Here is a 25,403-nt window from a genome sequence, read left to right as displayed (position 1 = left end):
CAAGAGTCCGGGACCCCTCAGCACCCTGCCTTTTCACGCATGCTCACAGCAGCCCTGGGAGCTAGGCGGGACCATGGTGTTCTGTCCAGATGGCAAAGGAGGAAGAGGCCCAGAGCGTGGAAGTGACTTTCCCAAAGGCCTCACAGTCATCAGTGGCCGAGCCAGGGCAGGGTCTCCTGACCCTGAACGTGGGAGCTGGCAGGGCGGGATTGCTCTGTTTCCTGTGGGGCTGTGGATGCTTGCGGTAGGTGCGGCTCAGTCACTCCCCGAGGTGACTCTTGTCTACTTACTGACTCACGCTCTGTTACCGGGTATATCTAGGGCAGGTGCCTGTGCAATCTTCTTTTTAAATTAATGACATTATCATTATTTTATTAGGAAAACAATATTACCACGCCATTCCCCCATCCGTCTGTTTCCGACATTTTTGTGTCCATGTCTCTGACCTCGTAGGGTCAGGAGCATGCAGGACTTTCTGATTCCATTGTCACATCTACAGAAATGGATTGGTAGTGCAGAGGACATGACGAGCTCAGCTCAGGGCTAACGTTGCTTCTTTTTGTGCCTAAAGCCCTCCTCTCCCACTTCTTTCTTCCCATGCCCGCAGCCTACTTTGCTTTCCTCTGTTCTTCCGGACCCAGGTTAGTTTTCTGCTTGCTGTCACCATTGAAAGAGAGAGGGGGCGGGGGAGAGGGAGAGAGGCGGGGTTGGGGGGGAAAGGAGAGAGAGAAAGAAAAGGCATCCCTAGCTCCTTCCTAAGTCATTCTGTGATGATATGTTCTTTTGTTTGTTCTAATGTTTATTTTCCCTTCCTGCCTCCCTCCCATTAATTTATTAATTGAAACATTTATTCATGAACAAAATGTTTCCAGACTTCCTTGCTTCTCTCCCCACAGGAAAGTGGCTTTAGAAATCTCATGAAGTGTTCTCAGCTTGGTATAAGAAAGCCGATCAGCTATGTAGATTGCTGGCCTTGACCCTTTCTCTCTCAACTGCTGAAGCTTTTAGCAGAGCTAAAGTGTAGGATTAAATGTGGTTTCAGGGATGAGGAGTAAATTAGCAGGTGTCACCCTGAAAGTGATGACACACTGACAGAGCCATTAGAAGGACATGTTTTTTTTTTTTGTTTTTTTTTTTTTGCTGTACGCGGGCCTCTCACTGTGTGGCCTCTCCCGTTGCGGAGCACAGGCTCCGGACGCACAGGCTCAGCAGCCACGGCTCACGGGGCCAGCCGCTCCGCCGCATGTGGGATCTTCCCGGAGCGGGGCACGAACCCGTGTCCCCTGCATCGGCAGGCAGACTCTCAACCACTGCGCCACCAGGGAAGCCCCAGAAGGACATGTTTTATGAGTGAATGAAGAAGTTAGGTGTAGGTCTGGGATCATCTGGGTTTTTACACACATTTGAAAAATGTCAGCGTTCAGCAGATGAGTCATTTATGTCATAGGATGTATTTCTTGCAGTATAGCCTGTCTTGTTAGACTGCATATGTCCCTACTGGGGACAGCAGTCACAATATATCTCCTCCTCAGAGCATTAGAAATCCCAAGGAATACAGTTTGCTGCTGTTTTGTCTTCCTCTTTAAAGTAACCTGGACACCAGGACCGATGGGAAGATTCCTGACACCAGAAACACATTTGATCAAAACTCTTTCTCCTGGGACTTCCCTGGTGGTCCAGTGGTTAAGACTCCACGTTCCAACGCAGGGGGTGTGGGTTCCATCCCTGGTCAGGGAGCTAAGATCCCACATGCCTTCGGGGCCAAAAACCCGAAACAGAAAACAGAAGCACTATTGTAACAAATTCAATAAAGACTTTAAAAATGGTCCACGTCAAAAAGTCTTTTAAAAAACACAAAAAACCCAAACTCTTCCTCCTGAGCATGTTTACCATCACAGAGACACAGTTTTTAAATTAGATGAGGTTGGTGAAAGTAGGACTTGGCGGTGGGAGAACACTTCGCTTTAGTTTACCAGTAGACAGTCAAAACAGTGCCACCCAGAAATTTTGATGATTGCAGATTTCTCATGGACAGAGGAGTTTGCAGTTGACACAGATTCTCAACTTTACATGCCTCCTCAAATTATATAAAACTGTCTAAAGGGACCCTGTGTTCGTTCAGCCTAATTGTAATCTCTCTCCCAAGTGCTGTGCTTTAGTGGCAGGACATCAGTAAGCCTTGCTACAGCATCCTGGGATGTTTTTCTCCTGCAACACACAGAAAACTCTGCAGGTGTCTTTAGGAATTAGAGAGACTCTTTCTGTTTTCTCTCTCCACTCTTTCTATTTCTATTACTCTGAGAGGGCTGTTGTGAGGATTAAGTGAGATGTTGTGGCTGAAAGTGCTTTAGAAATTAAAAATTACAGCTATTGCTGTGATAAGTTATGATCGGAAGAAGAAAAGACAAATGCCCATTGACTGGGAGTTCTCTCTTGGTATATTGAACTCTCCTGAAATTAAGGTCAGTAGTTTCCCTGAAATGCCCCTGTATTATTTATTTTAACTTTTCTTAGGATGAAAGTAATTTATTATATTCAGTAGTTGTGTAGCCCCTATCTTCTTAAAGTATCTCAAAGGTCTTACATTCACATTTGCATTTTATTAAAATATACTTTTCTGAGATGGCATGGGATGCACTTTTAAGTAATACTTTAAAATTAAATAAGTAAAACTTACTCTTAGAGAATGAGAACAAAACAGATAAATACGAAGGAAAGTCAGAATCACCTGTGGCTGCGTCACCGTCAGATACCTCTCTTAATATCTGAGCTGTGTTCTCCCAGACTTTATACACACACAGAGACACACACACACAATTACAGCTTAAAAATAAAAATAAGGTCATATCATATACACTCTTTTGTTTACCCCCTTTGCCCCCAATATATCTTGCCTATCTTTGGCAGCACGGTTAAATGGTTCCTTAGCATCCCAATGTATGGAGTACCACGATCCTCTTTTATATTTGGCTTGTTTCTGGTTCTTCCCTATTTTACACCATGTTGCATGTAGTCATCACCTTGTTTGTAGATCTTCATGAACGTAATTATTTCTGCCACTCTCTGCTACTTGTGTAACCTCGGGCAGGCTGCTCAGTCTCTCTGTGCCTTAGTTTGTTTCCACATCTGTGAAATGGGGATGATAACGGTACCTACCTCCTGGTGTTGTAAAGACTAAGTGAGTTAAAGGAGGTAAAGCACTTGGAATGCCTGGCTCCTAGTAAGTTCTGTATAAATGTTAGCAGTTGTTGTTATTTCCTGATGACCAATTGCTAAATGTATTGATGCCTCAGTGCCTTTTAAAGGCATTTAAGTGATGTTCTGAAAGATCGTGCCAATTTAGTCTCCCCCCAGGAGCCTATGAGAATGTTTCCCTATCCTTGTCATGCCCGGATATTATCATTCTTTCTAATCTCTGCTAACCTGATAGGCATTTGCATTTTTTTAAATGATTACTCAAGTTGAAAATGTTATGTGTCGTTTTCCAATTGATTTTTATAAAAATACTTTATATTCATGACATTAACCTGTCATCTTTCACATTACAAATGTTTTTTCTCAGTTTATGACTCATAGAGATATTTAAGAAAATATCATTAAAAGTAAATACCTTTTAGACTTAAAATTTCCCCATTTTATAGTTAACTACATGGTACAGTAAAATTCATCCTTTTAAGAATAGTTTTACTTAAGGCTTTTATATTTTAGTCCTAGTTCGAAAGGGTAGCTGGCTATTACATGCATTCCTTTTCTGCCTTCCTCAGGGCTTTCAGAGGTTCTATTTAAAGCTTCTGTCCTTACAGTATTTTCTTTATAGCGGCATTCAGAAGACCCCCGAGATTTGGCATGGATAAGGATCCTCATATCCTAGACCAGGGCTTCACAAACTTTCTCTGGAAAGGGTCAGAGAGAAAATATTTTATATTTTATGGGCTATATAGTATCTATCTCAACTATACAAAAGCAGTCATAGGTGTAAATGAATGGGTGTGGCTGAGTTCCAATAAAGCTTTATTTATGGACACTTAAATTTGAATTTCCTGTAATTTTCATATTCTTTGAAATACTATTCTTTTGATTTTTAAAAACCATTTGAAAATGTATAAACTATTCTTAGCTTGAGGTCTGTACAAAAATAGGTAGCAGGCCAGATTTAACCCATGGGATGTAGTTTGCTAGCCCTTGAAATAGAATGTCTAGAAACAGACCCATGAAAATATAGGCAATTAATTTTCAACAGAGGTGCAAAGAAAATTTAAGAAAGAAAGGATAATCTTTTCAAGAAATGGTGCTGGTACAATTGAACATATCTAGACCAAAAAAAAAAAAAAAAGCCCTAACCTAATCTAACACATTATGCAAAAATTAACTCAAAATGGACCACAGATCTGCATAGAAAACATAAGACATTAAAAAGTTATTTATGGAAACAGGGCTTCCCTGGTGGCGCAGTGGTTGAGAGTCTGCCTACCAATACGGGGGACATGGGTTCGTGCCCCGGTCCGGGAAGATCCCACGTGGCCACTGAGCCTGCGCATCCGGAGCCTGTGCTCCGCAACGGGAGAGGCCACAACAGTGAGAGGCCCGCGTACCGCAAAAAAAAAAAAGTTATTATGAAAACATAGGAGAAGAGAGTTGTTATACAATCCATGAAAGAGAGAACTGCTGCAGTGGACTCTGGCAAAATTAAAAACTTTGCTCTGCAAAGATACTATTGAGGGAATGTTGTTTGTTGGTTGGTCTCTTTTTCTTACAAGGTCATCTGAGCTCCAGTGTTTAGTAAATAATTGCTTGATACGTAATTGCATGAATTTCAAGGACCTTGGTTTTGTTCTGAGTCTTCCTGGGAATATACTTTGTAAGACAAGACCATGAATCTCCCATAGCAGAGCCGTCCCCTGCACCCCACCTCTGTACCCCTGTGCCACTTTCTCCCCAGGGTGGCGAACAAGTGCAGCCATATTCCACTAGTCAGGCCTGGACTTAGATGAGCTGCCTGAGAACCGAGATTTGACCTGGGAATTATATTTTTTCACTCACTGCACAGGCCTAGAAGCTAAATTTGCTGTGTATAGAGAAAAAGACTCCAAACAAATTTTCATGCCAAGGAATAAGCTTTCCTAAAAGAAAGACTTAAAAGAAATGTAGATTTGTCTTGTAAGAAAGGGAGATGGAAGGTAAGAATTCACCAATAGCTGCTGCAGCTGGCTTGGATGTTCTTGACCTTCATAATGATCATGGCTATGCCCTTCACTTCTTATTCCTTCCTGATGCTTATTTGGGAAGTGAAGATTCCTCCGCCCTCACCCTAACAGCCTTCTTTGTATCTCTTAGAGGTGGTGCAGGAGCTAAGAACAGCTCTTAAAACATAATGAAAGATGCTTTATCAATGCTACTGTGTTTGTAATGAAGCAAAATGATTTTGTATTATATCTACTATCCTTTTAATGGAAGAAAGGCATGTATTTGGATGCAGAATCAATATATTTCCCTAAACATAAATGAAAATGAAATCTCAGCTGTAGGATGGACAGCCTTGAGAGGTAAATTATGCCATTAGCCATAAGCTTTGGATGAGCTGAAGGCACCGTTAGAAACAGCTTCTAAAATTTAGCATTAAGTGGTCCTTGCAGTGTAAATGACGTAACAAGTAGAAAATGAGAAGTTTCTATGAAAACATATTGTTACATAATTTCACATGCTTGATTATATTTAACTGGACAAAAAAGTGCAAAAGTGCCACCTTGATGATTTGCATTTGGTGTATGACTTGTCCACCTGCCCTAATGTCTCTGGTCATTCTTAAAGCCAGATTATAAGTACCCAGGAAAGGCCCTCCCTGCAAACATCTCCTTTTCACATGATTACTGATTTTTGAAGTAGAATTTAAGGGGGTAGAAAGTCTTTCATTCTACTATTAGAAAAAAAAAGGCTAAAAGCATAAACATTTCCTAAGACTTAGGACTGTATAAGCTGCAAATGAAATAACGAAATCAGTAAGCAGTCCTTATATATACATTGTGACAAACCGTACGGCCATGCCCCACAACTCCAGGACATGCCCAGTGTGAATGATGACCCTGGAGTTGGGCCAATATGGCAGCATTTGTTGGGTGCTGTTCTCTGAAGAGGCTCCGGATAGAAACATCTTTTTCTAAGAGGGAAACAGTCTATGAGCCCGGAGGCCTTTGGGGCTTCCGCTCTGGGTTGTCTCCTATTAAAGTCCCCTCAGGCCTCCCTGATTCCTGTCTGCCTGCCTCTCAAGATGCCTGTGAAAGCTCTGTTCTCTTTCGGGGGACTGAGATTGGGTTTCAACTTTTTTCTCATTTCTTAGTGACATCTGGACTCAAACGTTACTTCTGTAGCATTTCCTAACCCCTGTGCTCTGAGTGGGTTCTAGGAGCATAGGACAGTGATCCCCTCAGCTCTCCTGGGTGGGTGGGAAGGGCCTTAGGTGGGTGGAAGAACCCCCACCGCCTCCCAGTTGATGATGTCCAACAACATCAGGCCTCCAGCAGCATGTCATCAAAATATTATCATTTTATAGGTGTGCCATTATCTGGAAAAGGTTGGGTGGCACTACCTTACTGCATTGTATTTAACTTTTCCATATAAAGATGTTTAACAGTAACTCTAATTTTCCTTAGGGAATATTCCGCCTTCCTTGTTAGAGAAGAGTGTATATGACTAGCAAAGGAAACTCCAGGATAATTAAAATCCCTTGTATGTGTCTTCATTTCAGAAATTCTTTCTCTAGGACCTCTTTTGGGAATTAGACCTTGAAATAGCTCAGACTTTTAAAGATAGAGCTTAAAGTTCTATTCTATCTAGAATAAAATAAATTCACTCTAATTAAAGAAACAGTCTTTTAAGGTGAGAATATAACTTCTGGTTGTGGCCATGATGGAGTAAAGAGCATTAGATTTAACCTCCTGCCATGGACAACTTTAAAATTGGACAAAATACATGAACCAGCTGTTTTGAGGCATTGGACAATGCACAGCACAGGGATGTGATCCTTGAGAGAAGGGAAGCATAAAGTGAGTTCCCTGTCAACCCTGGCTTTTTGCCTGGGGGCGCTTTCTACATTGCAGCACAGGGCACTGGAGCCTAGACAGAGAGCAGAAGACTCATTGGATTGAATCAACGGAGACTGTAACTCACGGCTGCCGAGGTGGATGGAATTTTCAGGGCAGGGAATTGCAGAGGAGCACGAGCTGTGCAAAGAAAGAGCTCCAAGAGTCTATCTATAAGGGTCCCTTGAGTCTTTGGCCAAGTACTAGGCTGTGCATCAGTAAGGCAAGACCCGGCCGAAAATAAGTTGGGGGAGGAGGGTGTGTGGGTGGGCTGTGAGCTGAGTGGATATCCCAGAGGTCACCAGTGATAGGAGATGTTGGAGTTCTGGCCAAGCAGAATGGAAAAACTTTGTTGAACACACTTGGCATCCAACTGACGACTCAGAAAAGTTAGCCATAGGAATAGCGCTACCCTAGACCCACCCTAAATGAAGCGCAAAACCAAGCCTTGACAGGTCAAGCTGACCTGCAAGTAACATGCCCACCGTAAGGAAACTCCACACTCTTGCAAGGAAAACAACAAAATTCAGTCCTTCAGCAATGTAGCGTGCAGTGCACGGCTGTTGAGAACATGCAGTCACACATTACCAGATGTACGAAGAAGCAGGAAACTGTGAGGTATGGTATGGGTAGCTTGTAAAAGGCACGTGGTCCTTTCTGAATACAGTGTTCAGGCATCACGACATGCTTTAATCAATATCGACATAACTAAAAGGAAGCTTGATTACGGCTTTTTGTGTGTTACTCATCCACTTTTTTTGTTACCAGTTATACAGTATGTAAAATGAAAAAGTCAGCAGTTAGTATAGCAAAGCCTGTAAGTTGTTGCCCAATAAAAAGTCAGGATTTTTTTTACAAGTGGACAATCTCTTTGAGGTCATGACTTCCCAGTATCACAAAACAGTGAATGACTGCCTAAACCTCACCTATCCCAGATGTTGATATTTGGAATGTGACATCTTCTTGAGTGGGCTTGTCCCTGGGACGGTCTCCTCGGCTTCCCTCATTAACCGTGGTCTGCCAGGCATTTCTTCTGACGCTGAGATAGACCGTGGTTCTCTTTTTCTCCTGTTACCTCATAAACTGTGATGTTGACGAGCCTGCTAGAGTAACTGCCTTATGGGATGCTGGAAATTCTGAGCAGAAATCCCAGCCATGCAGAATGATTGCATCTCTTCGGGAGGTGTTAACAAGCAGCGGTAGAACTGAGTGCTCATGGGCTTCGGCTTCCATGGAGCTTCCTCTCAACAGTCCCCCTGAAGCTCCATGCAGAAGGTGTTTATTAGTAAATATTAAACAGCACTTTTCGTACTGTTCATGGGATGTTGAGGGTGTGAGACCCCCCTCGGGGCACTCAGAGGCTCACTTGACAGCCATACCGAAGTCAAACAACACTCACTTTCTCCTCTAGTGATATTTCAGTCATCAGAGAAGGTCGTGAAAACAGCCATGCTGGATAAGTTCTGGGAAATCGGTACTAGGGAGTGTGGGGACAGCTGACCCCCAGGGGAAGTGACCAAGCAGAGTGCTTTTCTTTTTCAAGAGGACCGGGTGGTGAACCCATCATTTGGGGGTTTGCTATGGCGATTTCTGAGCTATACGTTCCTGTCCAAACTCGAACAGGGCACTTATGATGTCTTAGAAAATGTGACCTACCTTTTCAAGGTACTTTTTAAGTTGTTACTACAATTATGAACAAATATTCAGTACAGACCAACCGGTAAGCCTGATTGAATAGATGAAGCTTTCTTACATAGCTAATCTAGACCTGTCTCTTCCTCGTTCAACTTGACGTCACTTCGGATGTTTGGAAATTGTGGGAAGTAGATTAGTACTGTGGGGGCAGATTGGGCCATCCATCGATTCATCCGTTCAGCCAACGTGTATTCATAATCAATATTTTCCAGGCACTGTGCTAGGTATTTGGTGGATACAGAGATATAAATAAAAGATCCTTTGTTTTCAGGGAGCTTACCATTTTTGAGAACCTTTCTACTCAAAGTGTGGTCCAGTAGCATTGACATCACCTGGGAACCTGTTAGAAATGCTGAATCTCTGACCAGCCCCAGACCTAGTGAATCCGAATTGTCATTTTCACCTGATCCCCCGTGGTGTGTCTGCAGGAGAAAGAAACAGGACTAGTATTGCAGTGGAGCTTATTACTGATTCATCCATCTTGTTCCTGGATGAGCCCACAACTGGCTTAGATTCAAGCACAGCAAATGCTGTCCTTTTGCTTCTGAAGAGAATGTCTAAATAAGGATGGACAACCATTTTCTCCATTCATCAGCCTCGTTATTCCGTCTTCAAGTTCTTTGATAGCCTTACCTCGTTGGCCTCAGAAAGATTAATGTTCCACGGGCCTGCTCAGGAGGCCTTGGGTTACTTTCCATCCACTGGTTACCACTGTGAGCCCTATAATAACCCTGCAGACTTCTTCCTGGACGTCATTAATGGAGACTCCTGTGCTGTGGTGTTAAACAGAGAAGACACAGATGGTGAAGCCAGGGAGACTGAAGAGCCTTCCAAGAAAGATATTCCGCTCATAGGAAAATTAACTGAGTTTTATGCCAACTCCTCCTTCTTCAAGGAGACAAAAGTTGAGTTAGATCAACTCTCAGGGGGTCAGAAGAAGAATATTTCAGTCTACAAGGAGATCACCTATGCCACCTCCTTCTGTCATCAGCTCAGATGGATTTCCAGGCGTTCATTCAAAGACTTACTGGGTGATCTCCAGGCTTCTGTAGTTCAGATAATTGTAACAGTCATCCTGGGACTGGTTATAGGTGCCATTTTCTATGATCTAAAAAATGATCCTACAGGAATGCAGAACAGAGCCAGGGTGCGCTTCTTCCTGACCACCAACCAGTGAGTGTTTCAGCAGTGTGTCGGCCGTGGAGCTCCTGGTGGTCGAGAAGAAGCTCTTCATACATGAATATATCAGTGGATACTACAGAGTGTCATCTTACGTCTTTGGAAAACTGTTATCTGATTTACCCCCCATGAGGATGTTACCAAGTATTATATTTCCTGGTATAACATGCTCCCCGTTAGGACTGAAACCAGAGGTGGAGGCCTTCTTCATCATGATGTTCACCGTGATGACAGTGGCTTACTCAGTCCGTTCAGTGGCACTGGCCATAGCAACAAGTCAGAGCGTGGTATCCATAGCAACGCTTCTCATGACCATCTCCTTTGTGTTTATGATGATATTTTCAGGGCTGTTGGTAAATCTCAGAACCGTTGTGCCTTGGCTCTCGCGGCTTCAGTACTTTAGCATTCCTCGATATGGCTTTGCGGCTTTGCAGCATAACGAATGTACTGGCAAAGAATTTCTGGAAAACCAGGGCGTCACTTTCTCACCTTGGGGCCTGTGGAGGAATCACGTAGCCTTGGCTCACATGATTGTTACCTTCCTTACAGTTGCCTACCTGAAATTATTATCCCTTAAAAATTTTTCCTAAATTTCTCTTTAATTTACATGATTTACCCCACCTTAAAAAGGGAGCATCTTGATTTCAGTAAAAAAAAAAAAAAAAAAAAAAAGCCAGAAGTGATTCTAAATGTGTAGCCAGCTTTGAGAAGCAATGGTCTAAGATGTAGCTTTGCACTCTTGACGAAATGGAGCCCCATATGAGGTTGCAGCTGGGTTTGCAATTTACAAGGCAAGTGGCAAGTTTGTCTTTTCTAAAGATTTAAAGTGCCTAGACGAGAGGCAGACACAGCAGAGCTCACAGGTGACTCCCTGCCGCCAGGTTGGATGACAGGGAGCGGCTCTCAGCTGACCCCCAGCGCGAGAGCTGTGTGCAGTGGTGGAGTGCTTCCGCCACGTTCCCCAGGGCCTCTATGGCAGGATGGAGCAGACTAAGGCCTGACACTGAGGTCTGGGCCGGGCTTCCCTCCTCAGACACACCCTGGGGGCTTCACATCCCTCCCCTGAGCCCTCCAAGTGTGTGAGCTGCTGCCAGGGTGTTTCACCGGAAGATGGTGCTGAGTCGCATGACAGATGTATGTGTGCTTAATTAAGACACTTTCCTGGCCTCATTATCCCTCAAGGTCTCTGGGACCAGCCCCTAGAATCACAGTAATGACGACAAGCCAGCAGCAGTTGTGTTACTCTTTACGCCTCAAACATCTCCTGTGTATCAAGGAACTGAGACCCAGAGTTTTTATCACTAGTGGACCACTTGAATATCTGGTGGCCCGAGTTCGCTCTCCTTCTCCTCTCTCTGAGATATCTTGGCTAACCCAAGATAGTGCAGAACATTGAGGCTGGAGTACAGCACACCTAAGGCTCTGTTTATTCATTCCTTAAAAGGAAAAACATTATTTGTATTTTACAAGGAAAAATATATTTTACGCTAATATCTGCCTGGCGACGAGGCATAGAGAAACCATTTTGAGGGCTTAATCATAGAAGAGTAAACATTCTATGTCAGAAATATAATTCTTTCCATACTCTTTGACTCTTGATAAGGGCCGAGGTCTACTTTCCTCTGCTTACATGTGAATAGATCTTATTTCTAATCATCATTGTTCTGGAAACTTCCATCTACATGCTGATCTTTAACTCTTTCCCACTGCAAACCCCTGCCTCATTTAAAGGCCATCCCGTCACCTGCAGACGCTGCCCTTTCCTCATCCGTATTGGAATCTCAAACTCCACTAGGGTGGATCTTGCCATAACCATCGTGGGTTGTGCCTGTGGTATAATTATTAGTAGTGTCCCAGGTTTGGAAATAAATTATATGGTCACCCTAAAATCTTCCAGTATTTTGCCAACACTGCGTCTCTCCTTAGTGGTCACCTACTGCCTCATTGTCCTGCCTTCACCCACCTCCTGCCATCCTCCTTGGGGACATTAACTCCATCCTGATGATGTTCTGGCCTCACAAATCATTGACTGTCCATTCTCCCCACCCCCCCCCCGTCACTCATGGTTGCCATCTTGCCTCACCCCTCACATCACTCTTCAGTAGAGGTTGGTTGGAATCTCCTGGGAACCAAACATTGCCTTCACTCTAAGTGCCAGTTCTTGAATGTTCTCTTCTATGACCCCAGCTTCCCACTCTCCCTCTTCCCTTCCTTCACACTTGGTGATCCCACCCTTGACCTTTCTCGTTACCTTGATTCTTGCCCTCGTTCTCTCCTTTCAGGCTGCCTGGTTTCTCTTGGTCCCACTTGCTGTTAATCCAGCCTAGGACTCCTGCCGGTGTTTCGGTGCCATGTTGATTCATTGTGTCTGCCTCTCCCATTAGGCTCTGAGCTTGGGAGCCCCATAAGGACATGATGATTTTCTTTTTCCTCCTGAATTCCTCTCCTATCCTGCATGTTTTAGGTCCTCATTAAATCAATTGCATTTGCTGTTCTTTCACACTTCTCGAAGCAGAGCCCTCATACAAATAATTCTCTCTTCATCTCTGCCGCCAAAAGCCTAGTTCTTTTGTCTGGTTTGTTGAAGATGACTTATTTTCATTTCTCATTTTGCTGTCAGAATTCTTCCTGCTTCCCTTAAATTAGCTTCTATTGCTAGGGGAAAAGAAGTCTCAGTTCTCTAAATCTCTGTCCCACTCCAGGCGTCTTGACCCTGTGGCTATTTTCTGTCCTGCAGCAGACTCCCTTTCACTTTTCTTAGTATTCTGTCACACTGTCAGTTTTCTTTCTTCAACATACTTATCTCATCCGTGAGCTTTGTATTTGTTCTTATACCAGTCAGAACAATTAGACATACTGTGTTCTATCTTCATGCTTTCCCTCTCTTACCTTGAATTACACAATGATTAGCACTGTTCATGTTTTCCTTAAAAAGCAGAACATGGATGAGCCGTTCGAGCTACTCACCACTGATGGGAGGTATAATAAATGTAATGTCACATGCACTGTTTTCCCCTGTAGGCGTGCATAAGTTCTGAAGTTATTCTGCATATGCTTTTTTTGTTTTGTTTTGTTTATTAAAATTTTCTTTGCTGTTTTTCTCACATATGAAGCAGGAGGCTTCATTACAGTGGTTCTTGCGTTACTGATTGCGTAAGGCTAATGGGAAGCATAGCCTTGAACCATTTAGAAAGTTTGAAAGAAAGCCTTCAAAAGAAATATAGCACTAAACAATATTTGAGTGCCTTTTATGGACATAATTCTGTACCAGATGATCTGAAATGAATGTGGAGAAAAGTCCACTCCTCACATAAGCAAACCCTTCACACATGAAAAGATTTAAGATTATTTGAAAAGCTGTTAATGATTCTCTCCTCTTTGGTACTAGATCTCATGGTTGATACCTGTTACAAAAAAAGGACCTTGTATGTTATGTGTGTGCATGTGTGCGTGTGTGTGTTTCACACAAATCTCTAAGCTCCCTGGAATTAGGGATCATGTTCTTTTGCATGTTTAGTGTTTGGTGCCTACAGAATGAATTTAAATATACTTTACATATAATAGTTGTTTGTTGAATGGGATATCGTGAAATGCAAATTAACACAGTTCTGAGTGTCAGAGAAAAGGTAAAGCTTCCATTATAGTCACTTTCCTAAAGATGAGTTTCAAGTTGGGCTTTGAAGATGAGAGGGACTTGTCCAGAAAAAGAAGAGGAAAAAAAATTATGCCAGGCATTTCCTCAGAAACAGAGGCTCTGGATTGAAAGACTTAATTTCCAAGGATTAGGAGTGAAGAAATTCCACCCCCTCCTCCTTCATAAGTTTTTCTGATATCGTTGATGCCGTAACGGTTTCTCAGGGATGGAAGAACGTCAGAAGTCATCAGATTCTGCCACCACCACCCATGTTCATGAGTCCCTTCTTAGGGACTACTGCTAGGTTGTTTAGGGTGTGACGTGACGTGGGCAGGAACAGAATACTTACCTGGGCTCCTCATTGGCACTTTCCAGGAAAGATAAGCATTCTTTCATATTGTAAGTCTCCTGAACCTTGATTTGTTCTGAGTAGATCTGAACTTGATGCTTCAGGTGTCTTTGTCTTTTGGTGTTGGTTGCGACTAGAATTTATAGTGTGATTAAGGACTCAGGTCAGTCTATCCTTATAACAGGTACCACTGGGGTAAAAGATGATGCTGAGCATTTACTTCTCACCTGAGGTGGCCCTGTGTTAACTTCCATAGAATCCTCACAGGCTGGGGTAGATGGAGGCTATCTTGTCCTGCAGTAATCCTAGTCTTGGGCTGTGGGAGATCACAGAGCTCAGGGTTAGAAAGAGTCTTCTTGGATTCTAGAAATATTTATTATATTGTACATTGGGCTGGGGGTATAATGGTGAACAATTCAGATGTGTTTCTCTTTTTGCTGGAATGGACGCTCTAGCAAGGCTCATAGTGAGTCACGTAAGCCAGGGCCTCCAGAGGCTTATCACCAGGGCCTAGGCCAGCTGCACATCTGCCGCTTGAGGCCTCGTCACCCCTTCCCCAGCCCCACTGGTATTGTGGAGGGCCATGAGTGCACCTCCGTGGGCCCTGAGCAGGAATTCCTCACTTTTCTGAGCATTTATTTTCAAAGTCCTCTGTGTTACTAGCATTTTTTGGAAAGCCTTCGCTCATTTCAGGCTTTAGCTGGAAATTGTTGACCACAGTCTGAGAATTGGGTTTTTACTCAAGGACCTGTACTTGACAGTGGTGTGTATGGTGTACATACACTGGGAAGGAAGAAATGCCCAAGTGAGGAGGTTTACAGCAGGACAGGTGGGTCTTGGATTGAGGTGGGAGAAGTGGAGTTGGACCCAGAGCACAAATGCGAGATATATTATCAGACTAGAGCAAATCAAACTTCCAAGCAGTTGGGGATGGGGAAAAATAGAGGCGGTTCTGTGGCATGAGGGTGAATGCCTGGGAGAGCCACGAGGCCATTAGGCTCAGCATGGAAGCTTGCAAAGGCTGAGCTCTCACTCTCTCCCTAGCACTTGGCACAGAGTAGGTGCTCAATAAACGTTTGACAAGTGAATGAACAGAATAGGGATTATTCAAAGGGAAGCAGTTTTGATCTGGAAGAATGAAGAGATTTATTCATTCATTTAGTGAGCAAACATTAAGTTCTGTGAGGTGGGGGGGAAGGACTCTTCATGATGACAGCTGTGCCCCATCAGCACGGAAAGGAGAGGGTACATTAATGAGCTTGCATACACTGTGAGTTTTCTTACGCTTGCCTGCCTGTCGCAAAGCCCTTCTTAATTTCGACAAGCTTTGTGACAGGCTAATCAGAGAGAACATTTGTGCGTGTGATGTTTTCTAACCCACGTTTTCAGTTAATGAAATAATTTTATTTCAGGAAAATGAAAATGAAGAAAATACGTATCCTCCTATCCTTAAGGGAAAAACAAAAGATCTTATTGATCTTAAGGCATCTACAGGCAACACTGGGTTTTGAATCCCAGCGGACAGCTCTAGCGCACTTAAGCTTTTGTTCTCCCGTCTGACTTTGGGGTTTGTGCTGATTTAGTCTTAGTAACCGTTGATAGCAGCCTCAAGGAAGGCTCCTCCATCTCTCTAGAAAGGGTGTCAGAGCTCCCTGTAGGGTGCTTACCCCATTTCTCACTCTGCTCTCCTGTTTCCTAGGACTGCATCGACGTAGGCTGGTGGGAAGGAGAGCTCAATGGCAGACGCGGAGTGTTCCCCGACAACTTCGTGAAGTTACTTCCTCCGGACTTTGAAAAGGAGGGGAATGTAAGTCTCTGTGGTTTGGATCTCAGTGCTCTGCCTGCTGTCAGAATTGTGGCTTCCATGATGGGGCTGGGGATGTGGGGTGGGGAAGTTTATTGTTGAAGAGCCCTGGCATTTTAGTTTCTTTGTTTTTTTTTCTTAATCAATTTATTTTATTTTATTTATTTTTGGCTGCGTTGGGTCTTCGTTGCTGCACGCGGGCTTTCTCTAGTTGCGGTGCGTGGGGGCTACTCTTCGTTGCGGTGCGTGGGCTTCTCACTGTGGTGGCTTCTCTTGTTGTGGAGCTTGGGCTCTAGGCATGTGGACTCAGTAGTTGTGGCTCATGGGCTCTAGAGTGCAGGCTCAGTAGCTGTGACACACGGGCTTAGTTGCTCCACAGCATGAGGGATCTTCCCGGACCAGGGCTCGAACCCGTGTCCCCTGCATTGGCAGGTGGATTCTTAACCACTGCGCCACCAGGGTAACCCCAGCATTTTAGTTTGATGGACCCGGGTTCTGAGCCCTCGGCTGTCCCATACCTGATATGTGTGAACAAGTCCATTAACTTCCACAAGCCCCAGTTTCCTCATCAGTGCGCCTTATTCTAAGGGTTGTTGTGTGACTAAACCAGGTAATGTGGGTAAAGCACTTGGTGTAGTACCCGGAATGTCTAAGCACCCAAATAAACAGCAAGAACCATTAGGTGCTCCATTAGTAAGTGGATGGCCTGCATCCTGCATAGCGTGTCCTTGGGGGTAAAGTGGCCAATATTGTGGAAGTGGCTGAAAAGCACGTTGTTAAGCTGAGGAGACAGGGTGAGGCCCACTAAGCTTCCTAACTCTGTGTGTGGGGTGTGTGTGTGTGTGTGTGTGTGTGTGTGTGTGTGTGTGTATGTGGACATGAATACACATGCATGCCCGTGTGTGTCTACATATATATATATATACACACCTCTGATCTGTGCTTTCTTTCTTTGTGGGAACCCATTTTACAACGCTGTGGTTTAAATGAGCCAGTCCATCTTTGTTCGCCTCACGCCAGGCGTGTTGTTTCTCTGATGACAATGTAACAAAAAATGTTGAAAAGTTAGAAGCACTTTACATTCTAAGGGGGCAGCAGTTTGGTCTTTTCCAGCCAGTTCTACACCTCAGGGCTCTTTGGTCAGGCTTTCATGTGACTTCTGCCCACCTTTCCCAGCCTGCATTCTGTTCATGCCCATGGGGGCTCTATTACTGGACCATGAACCTTGACCCATCACCATTCCCATGGAGCTGAGGTTCGGGAAAGGTAACTACAGCACTGGTGGATTGGTTGCCAAGGATACTAAACAGCATTGATGGTGTATGCACTGCTTACATGAATGGATATGATTGTTCAAGGAGCCAGATGGTGTAGGTTCCCACCAAGATTATGGCCTGTAGGTTGGTTTGAAGCCAAGGGCTACACCTTTTAGGCTTTCTGATAGCTTTCTTTCTTGTATTGTTTAGCTGAAGGATGCTCTGTTCCACATCTGTTATTCTCTCTAGGAATTAAGTTTGAGGTTCAGAGAATCTATATTCTGCTTCCCAGTGTTTTCTAGATCATTGAGACTTACTGCTGGTCCGTGGACCACACTTTATCAGCATCACCTGAAGCTTGTTAGAAATGCTCTGACCCCACCCTAGACCTGGTGCCTCAGAACCTGCATTTTATCAAGATCCTCAGGTGATCTGTTTACACATTACAGTTTGGGAAGCTCTAGTGTAGATACAGGTATCTGTCTAAGTGATGACACCCCCACCTTCTAGTTTCCAGCCATATTTTCGGAGGAGAATAAATCCACAGAACAGAGAAGGGCTCACCGTTCAGTAAAGACATTTTCCACCAAGCAAAATCATTTGACCCATTTTTGTTGATAATGATTGCCGTGGTGGGTTATCAGCTGACAGAATTCATCCTCGAGAAAAACAGACGCTAGCACTTAGTAATGACTATATAGTAAATGTTTAAAACAGTAAGACACAGGAATGAGGTTTGGCAAACATTTATGGAGTGCGGTGGTTGTGACTCTAGGCTGCGGCATTGAATAGACTTGGACTTGAATCCTGGCCCTGTCACTTAGCTGTTCTGGTCAAGGTCAACTCATTGAATGTTTCCTCAGTACACTCAGCTCTCGGTATCTGCGGGTTCTGCGTCTGTGGATTCAATCAACCTTGAGTCAAAAATACTAAAAAATATATTTCAGGAAGTTCCTGAAAGTAAAACTTGAATTTCTTGAATTTGCTGTGCAATGACAACTGTTAACATAGCATTTACATTGTATTTGCAACCATTTATATAGCATTGACCTTGTATTAGATATTATAAGTAATCTAGAGATGACTTAAAGTATAGGGGAGGATGTGCATAGGTTATGTGCAAATACTTGCCCATTTTATATGAGGGACTTGAACTTCTGTGGAATTTGCTGTCTGCGGGGGGTACTGGAAGCAATCTCCCACAAATACTGAGTAACGACTGTGTCCTCATCTATAAAATTGCAAGAATAATCATACCTACCTTGTTAAACTGTTGAGAAGATTGACTGAGATGATGCATATGAATTCCTTAGCACAGCGCCTGGTCCTCTGCAAACGCCCCATACGTGTTAACTATTCTGGTCTTTGTAATAATGACTATTCGCACAAGTTTTAGCTGGAAGGCTCCAGCTAAAACATTCAGTAATGATAGGAATCTGACTCTGGTTCATCAGATCAGCACGGAGTTACCGTGGTGAGCTTCCCTGGGGATCCAGATGCATCTAAGAACTTTGATGAATAGCCTTTAAAAAGAAATCTAGTGCCTTCTAATATATATTTGCAGAGACAAGCAAGTACAGGATGGCATAACCTTCATGTCATTTTGCATATTTGGGAGGGGGAAGATCTGCTGCCCGACAGTGATGTTTTATGTTTATTCACTTTGTATCTGTTGGGTCCCTTCTTTGGGCTGGCTGCCGTGCTGGTTGATGGGAAGTGAAGAGGACACACATGGTCGCTGTCCTTGCGGGCTTAGTGTTGGGCAGCAGGGAGCCCCCCAGACTACCCGCTTCACCCTTCTCCCTCATCTTTGCGAGCCTGGTAAAAGGTGTTCACATCCAAAGCATTTGGATACCAAGACCTTCATGGTGATGCCTCTCCCTTCAGCCAAGGCATCTTAGCAAGCACGCCCTCCTACCAGACATTTGCCGCCCCCTTGGTCCTGATGGAAGTAGTATGATTTTGAAGGCTGAGGTAAAATCTGGATAATTCTTTTAACAAATGGGCAAAGCCTGTGGTTGCCTACGTTGTAGCACCCTGCCTTCTAGTCCCCAGCCATATTTCAGGGGGGCAATAAATTCACTCAAGTGAGAGAGACTCCATGGCATACTTTTCTAGAAGCTCTGCTCTGTTACATAAGGTATTACAGGAGGACTCCCGCTGAGAGAGTGACGTTGTCAGTGATGAGCGGACTCGTCTTGGTTTGCTCAGAGGCATGCATGCTCTTTGGGGCCCGTGGGCATCTTTCCCACCCCAGACAGGCAACCACCATCTCTTTGATAGGTCTTTTAACCTTGTTCCTAAGAAGCAGAAAACTCAGTTTTAGGGAAACAGTAGTTATACCTGTCAGACAAAGTAATACCTACAGCTGAGAAGCAGTTGTATAATGTGACGTTTAGCTTTTAGCAGATTCAAAGTATTATATCCTTTTCGTCCCCTCTGGCCTATAAAACCTGCCAACCAGCTTTGCATTGGTTGTTACACCAGCCTTTAGAACTGCACCTGGAGTGTTGGTGAGTTCGTGACACCATGACTGGAGACAGGGCTGTTGTGTGCTGAGTTGACTGTGTAAAGATGATTAGAATCATTAACACAAATGCACTGTGTGAATGACAGAGTCTGAAACATTATTCTGCCATCAGTGTCAGCAGATGTCATCTTGTCTTGCCAGTAGCTGGGGTTGCAGTCATTCATCCAGAAAAGAGGACGATGTGTGATGATTACGGTAGACAGGAGCAAACAGCATTATTCAACGGCAGACCTCTTGAATCAGTAGGCATCACCGAAGCATTCTGACGAAGCAGGTGTATTCTCTGCTCCGGTGCAGATTCAGGTGGTTACTACGGGGCCTTTTGGAACTCCTCGAGGTCTTTCTTTCAGAGGGTGCTCAGCACATTCTCTCTCACCGGGGTAGTAAAGACTTTGGGGCTTTTCCCCAAGATATTCCCAGAGAGCACCAGTCGATCTCTTGGTGCAGATTTTAGAGCAATTATATAAGCTATTTATGTGAGAACCTAGATCCAGTGGCTGCCTCTTTATTTTGAGCCTCGACAGTAAAATTGAATATTAGAATGGAAAGATTAAATATTCTGAGAGCTCTGATGAAGCGACGTGCATGCTTTGTTGTCAGGACTGAAGGAAAGCAGGGAACGTGGACTCTCTGAACTGCAGAAACAACATCTTCCTGTCATTAAAAAAAAAAAAAATAGAACAGGTATCCTGAAAGATGATGTTTCTGGAAGATAGTGTTTTAAGAAAGTCTCAGGATCCAGTTCTTTTAAAAGAAAGTGTTCAGATCACCAGAAAATGGTACTGTCCTTGCATGCACTGATTTGAGGGGCTCTCGTGAGCTTGTGCCATGTTGAAAACCAGGGCATTGCTGAGATTCCCAGAGGCGTTTCCCCAGTGAATGCTCTACAGTGGAGGGTCTGTCTCTCGGCCTCAGGGATACAGAACCCTGCCCTCAAAGACTTCTAAGGATGCCTGTAACTGTGATGCAGGCTCACATTTGCAAACTCACAGAGACTTACCGGGGGAGCAGACTGGCAGCTTACTAATCGCAACAGGAACTGAAATGTCAGCCCATCGGAAGCACATAGGTCTGCCTGCCCTGGGCATTTGCTCCCTCTCAGCCTGATTCCTTAAAAGCCAGATTCTATAGGAAACCACATTTACTTGGTGATTTCCGGGAGAGCAAGGAATGAAAAGAAGAGGAGCTAGTTATTTTCACGAAGGGTCTAGCATGTCCAACTTGAGGCCCCGTCAGGCACCAGGGGGAAGAGTGAGCCAAGGGAACTGTATCTTGAGTTCACCTAAGCCCAGAGGATGCTGGCAAGAGCCCCGCACCTGTGACCTCAGCAACTCTCCATTTTTTTCTCTTTTCATGGCTGATCAGCCCCTTGCCATCCATTGTCCATCTCCAGACATACCGCGGTTCAATCAAATAGATTTCTCACATTCTCCATTACAGTTGAGTGCCAACCTTAAGATTGTTCGGCGGGAGTTTTGTACGTTCCAGACTTTTATAGGAAAGGATGTATCTTTTTTTTTTGACATTTATCATGGTTTATTTTATTTTTTAATACATGTTTGCTTTTTTTAACATCTTTATTGGAGTATAATTGCTTTACAGTGGTATGTTAGTTCCTGCTGTATCACAAAGTGAATCAGCTATATGTATACATATATCCCCACATCCCCTCCCTCTTGCGTCTCCCTCCCTCCCTCCCTATCCCACCCCTCTAGGTGGTCACAAAGCACCGAGCTGATCTCCCTGTGCTATGCGGCTGCTTCCCACTAGCTCTCTGTTTTACATTTGGTAGTGTATATATGTCCATACCACTCTCTCACTTCGTCCCAGCTTACCCTTCCCCCTCCCCGTGTCCTCAAGTCCATTCTCTAGTAGGTCTGTGTCTTTATTCTTGTCCTGCCCATAGGTCCTTCAGAACCATTTTTTTTCTTTAGATTCCATATATATGTGTTACCATACGGTATTTGTTTTTCTCTTTCTGACTTCACTCTGTATGACAATCTCTAGGTCCATCCACCTCACTACAAATAACTCAATTCCGTCTCTTTTTATGGCTGAGTAATATTCCATTGTATATATGTGCCACATCTTCTTTATCCATTCATCTGTCGATGGACACTTGGGTTGCTTCCACGTCATGGCTATTGTAAATAGAGCTGCATTGTGGTCCATGACTCTTTTTGAATTATGGTTTTCTCAGGGTATATGCCCAGTAGTGGGATTGCTGCGTTGTATGGTAGCTCTATTTTTAGTTTTTTAAGGAACCTCCATAGTATTCTCCATAGTGGCTGTATCAATTTACATTCCCACCAACAGTGCAAGAGGGCTCCCTTTTCTCCACACCCTCTCCAGCATTTATTGTTTGTAGATTTTTTGATGATGGCCATTCTGACCAGTGTGAGGTGATACCTCACTGTAGTTTTGATTTGCATTTCTCTAATGATTAGTGATGTTGAGCATCCTTTCATGTGTTTGTCGGCAATCTGTATATCTTCTTTGGAGAAATGTCTGTTTAGGTATTCTGCCCATTTTTGGATTGGGTTGTCTGTTTTTTTGATATTGAGCTGCATGAGCTGCTTGTAAATTTTGGAGATTAATCCTTTGTCATTTGCTTTGTTTGCAAATATTTTCTCCCATTCTGAGGGTTGTCTTTTCGTCTTCTTTATGGTTTCCTTTGCTATGCAAAAGCTTTTAAGTTTCATTAGGTCCCATGTGTTTATTTTTGTTTTTATTTCCATTTCTCTAGGAGGTGGGTCAAAAAGGATCTTGCTGTGACGTATGTCATAGAGTGTTCTGCCCATGTTTTCCTCTAAGAGTTTTACAGTGTCTGGCCTTACATTTAGGTCTTTAATCCACTTTGAGTTTGTTTTTGTGTGTGGTGTTAGGGAGTGTTCTAATTTCATTCTTTTACATGTAGCTGTCCAGTTTTCCCAGTACCACTTATTGAAGAGGCTGTCTTTTCTCTATTGTATATTCTTGCCTCCTTTATCAAAGATAAGGTGACCATATGTGTGTGGGTTTATCTCCTGGCTTTCTATCCTATTCCACTGTTCTATATTTCTGTTTTTGTGCCAGTACCATACTGTCTTGATTACTGTAGCTTTGCAGTATAGTCTGAAGTCTGGGAGCCTGATTCCTCCAGCTCCTTTTTTCTTTCTCAAGATTGCTTTGGCTATTCGGGGTCTTTTGTGTTTCCATACAAATTGTGATATTTTTTGTTCTAGTTCTGTGGAAAATGTTATTGGTAGTTTGATAGGGATTGCACTGAATCTGTAGATTGCTTTGGGTGGTAGAGTCATTTTCACAATGTTGATTCTTCCAATCCAAGAACATGGTATATCTCTCCATCTGTTTGTATCATCTTTAATTTCTTTCATCAGTGTCTTATAGTTTTCTGCATACAGGTCTTTTGTCTCCTTAGGTAGGTACTCCTAGGTATTTTATTCTTTTTGTTGCAGTGGTAAATGGGAGTGTTTCCTTAGTTTCTCTTTCAGATTTTTCATCATTAATGTATAGGAATGCAAGAGATTTCTGTGCATTAATTTTGTATCTTGCTACATTACCAAATTCCTTGATTAGCTCTAGTAGTTTTCTGGTAGCATCTTTAGGGTTCTCTATGTATAGTATCATGTCATCTGCAAACAGTGACAGTTTTACCTGTTTTCCGATTTGGATTCCTTTCATTTCTTTTTCTTCTCTGATTGCTGTGGCTAAGACATCCAAAACTATGTTGAATAATACGGGTGAGAGTGGGAAACCTGGTCTTGTTCCTGATCTCAGTGGAAATGGTTTCAGTTTTTCACCATTGAGAATGATGTTGGCTCTGGGTTTGTCACATATGGCCTTTATTACATTGAGGTAAGTTACCTCTTTGCCTAGGAAAGGATGTCGCTTGCTTGATTCCCGTAATGGCTAATCCACTGTAGGTAAATTTTGCTGATTTAACTCAGACCACATTCTCTTTACTAAGTTCTAAGGAGGCCCCTTACCTTAGTCCCCATCATCTGACAACCCAGTTATGGCACTGTCCTCGGCCAAAATTTTCTTTGTTCCTAGTCACGTCCTTCAGCCTTTTGAGAACCACTCTTCTTCTCATTTTCGAAGATGCTGATCAGTTATTTTCCTGTTTTTAGTGTTCTGAAAAGGAACAAATTTGTGCTTATAATAAGCAACATTATGAATAAAACTCACCTTTGACATTATTTGTCTGTACATTTAATTTTCTGGGTAATTTCACCTGCAGAGATGGGGATTGTCAAGGTGTTGATATTGCCCAAGTATGGCCTAATGACAGAGCCCCAGCTGAGTTTCCCTGACATGGCCTGGATGGCACTCCTTCTCCCTTCTCTGTTGGTACTTATAGCCTTTACTCTCCCAACTGAGCACCTCATTCAATATACGCTTGCCTGAAGTGATTCTCTCTCATCATGCCATCTGAACCGTAATCTCTTTGAAGGCAGACCTGCGTCCCAAGCTTCTCCTTCATAGGGTCTAACAGTGTGTGTCTTAGTTCAGGCTGGTATAACAGAATACCATAGACTAGATGCCTTACAAACAACAGAAATTTCCCACACTTTTGGAGGCTAGGAAGTCCAAGATTTGGCATCTAGTGAGGGCTCACTTCCTGGTTCATCGATAGCTGTCTTCCTGCTGTGTCCTCGCGGTGAGGGAACTCTCCGGGGTCTCCTTTATAAGGGCAGTAATCTCATTCATGAGAGCTCCACCCTCATGACCTAATCTCTTCCCAAAAGCCCCATCTCCACACACCACCACATTGGGGATTAGGTTTCAACATAAGAATTTTGTGTCCATTCAGTGGACAAATATTCAGTCCTTAGCAGCATGCTTGGTATATGGTTGGCACTCAGGAATCCCTTGTCCTTTGGTCATTTGGTGACAAGGTGTACCTTCCTTTCCCTCTGTCCCTCCCCTCTTACTAGCTGCTCGCTCCTGTGACAGTATGAAAGAGGAGCAAGAGTAGAGGGAGGGGCAGAAAGAAGCCAGGTCCCTTGTCAGATTTGTCTTCCCAGACAAAGGGGGGCCCAGATCCATCCATCCGCGTGTGAGGTCTGGGCATGGAGTCGAGGCACCACTTTCAGGGTGGGGTAGATGGCATGGAGAGGTAAGCCAAGGGAGTGAACTGAGAGAGCATCTTAGAGAGAAGCCGAACACCAAAGCCTGGGTGACCGCCCGACAGGCTGGCAGTCTAGATGGGTCCAGCCAAGAGGGAGACCATGCATGTAGGCCACCAGCCCGGAGGCCAAGGAGAGGAAGAGAGAGAGACCCTGCCAAGAGCAGGTTTTGTGGTAGCCCCCGGTGATCTCCTGTGCTGGGAACTCTGTAGGGTGCAGAGGGGCATAGCCCCAGATGCACTCTTCAAACGTGCTGCCAATCCACCAGGAACAGGAGGGAAAAGGGCAGAGTGGAGGCCCCTATGTGTTTCTAGAGCCATGAGGGGTACCCTGGTCAGGAACTGTCCGTTTGTGTCCCCTGTCCGGCCTCACACAGAGACACCTCCAGAGAACTTAGCTAGATGCCTGGAGGAGGGCTTCCCAAGACTCAAAATCAAGCTGAAAATTGCTTCCAGAACCTTACCATGTTCCTCTCACAAAGCCCCCTGAAGGGTTCCAGCCATGAGGAGTCTGCTCCTCTGGTTATTTTCAACAAGTCACATGTCTGGGCCCAGAGCTCTGAAGGCAAACTGGCTTGAGAGGCCAAGTGGCAAATCCTAATTCCTGCCAGGGAGGACAGTTGAGCCAGCTGACGTGCTCCTTCGCTTGGGGCTGGCCAGAGTTGCCAAACAAAGGGCAGAATCAGTTATGAAATCCTTTAGCAGGAAGCAAAACTTGCCTTCCTGCTGTCTTCACTCCAGAACATTCA

The 25,403-nt window shown here is 43.9% G+C and overlaps 1 protein-coding gene and 1 pseudogene across 6 annotated transcripts in view; both read left to right on the top strand.

The window, feature by feature from the left end:
- SH3KBP1 (SH3 domain containing kinase binding protein 1) overlaps positions 1–25,403 on the top strand; it is a 344,495-nt gene that overhangs the window by 256,890 nt on the left and 62,202 nt on the right. For all 6 annotated transcript variants that reach the window (XM_065900876.1, XM_065900878.1, XM_065900877.1 and 3 more), the window contains one exon: positions 15,633–15,740. In XM_065900876.1, coding sequence (XP_065756948.1) covers positions 15,633–15,740 — 108 coding nt within the window. The remainder of the gene's footprint in view (positions 1–15,632; positions 15,741–25,403) is intronic.
- Positions 7,668–10,540, top strand: LOC136142693 (broad substrate specificity ATP-binding cassette transporter ABCG2 pseudogene; annotated as a pseudogene).

Source organism: Phocoena phocoena, chromosome X (genome assembly GCF_963924675.1).
Source record: "Phocoena phocoena chromosome X, mPhoPho1.1, whole genome shotgun sequence".
In the NCBI taxonomy this organism is placed as follows: Eukaryota; Metazoa; Chordata; class Mammalia; order Artiodactyla; family Phocoenidae; genus Phocoena; species Phocoena phocoena.
The sequence above is the reverse complement of the archived record's forward strand: the minus strand, read 5'-3'. Positions and strand labels throughout refer to the sequence as shown.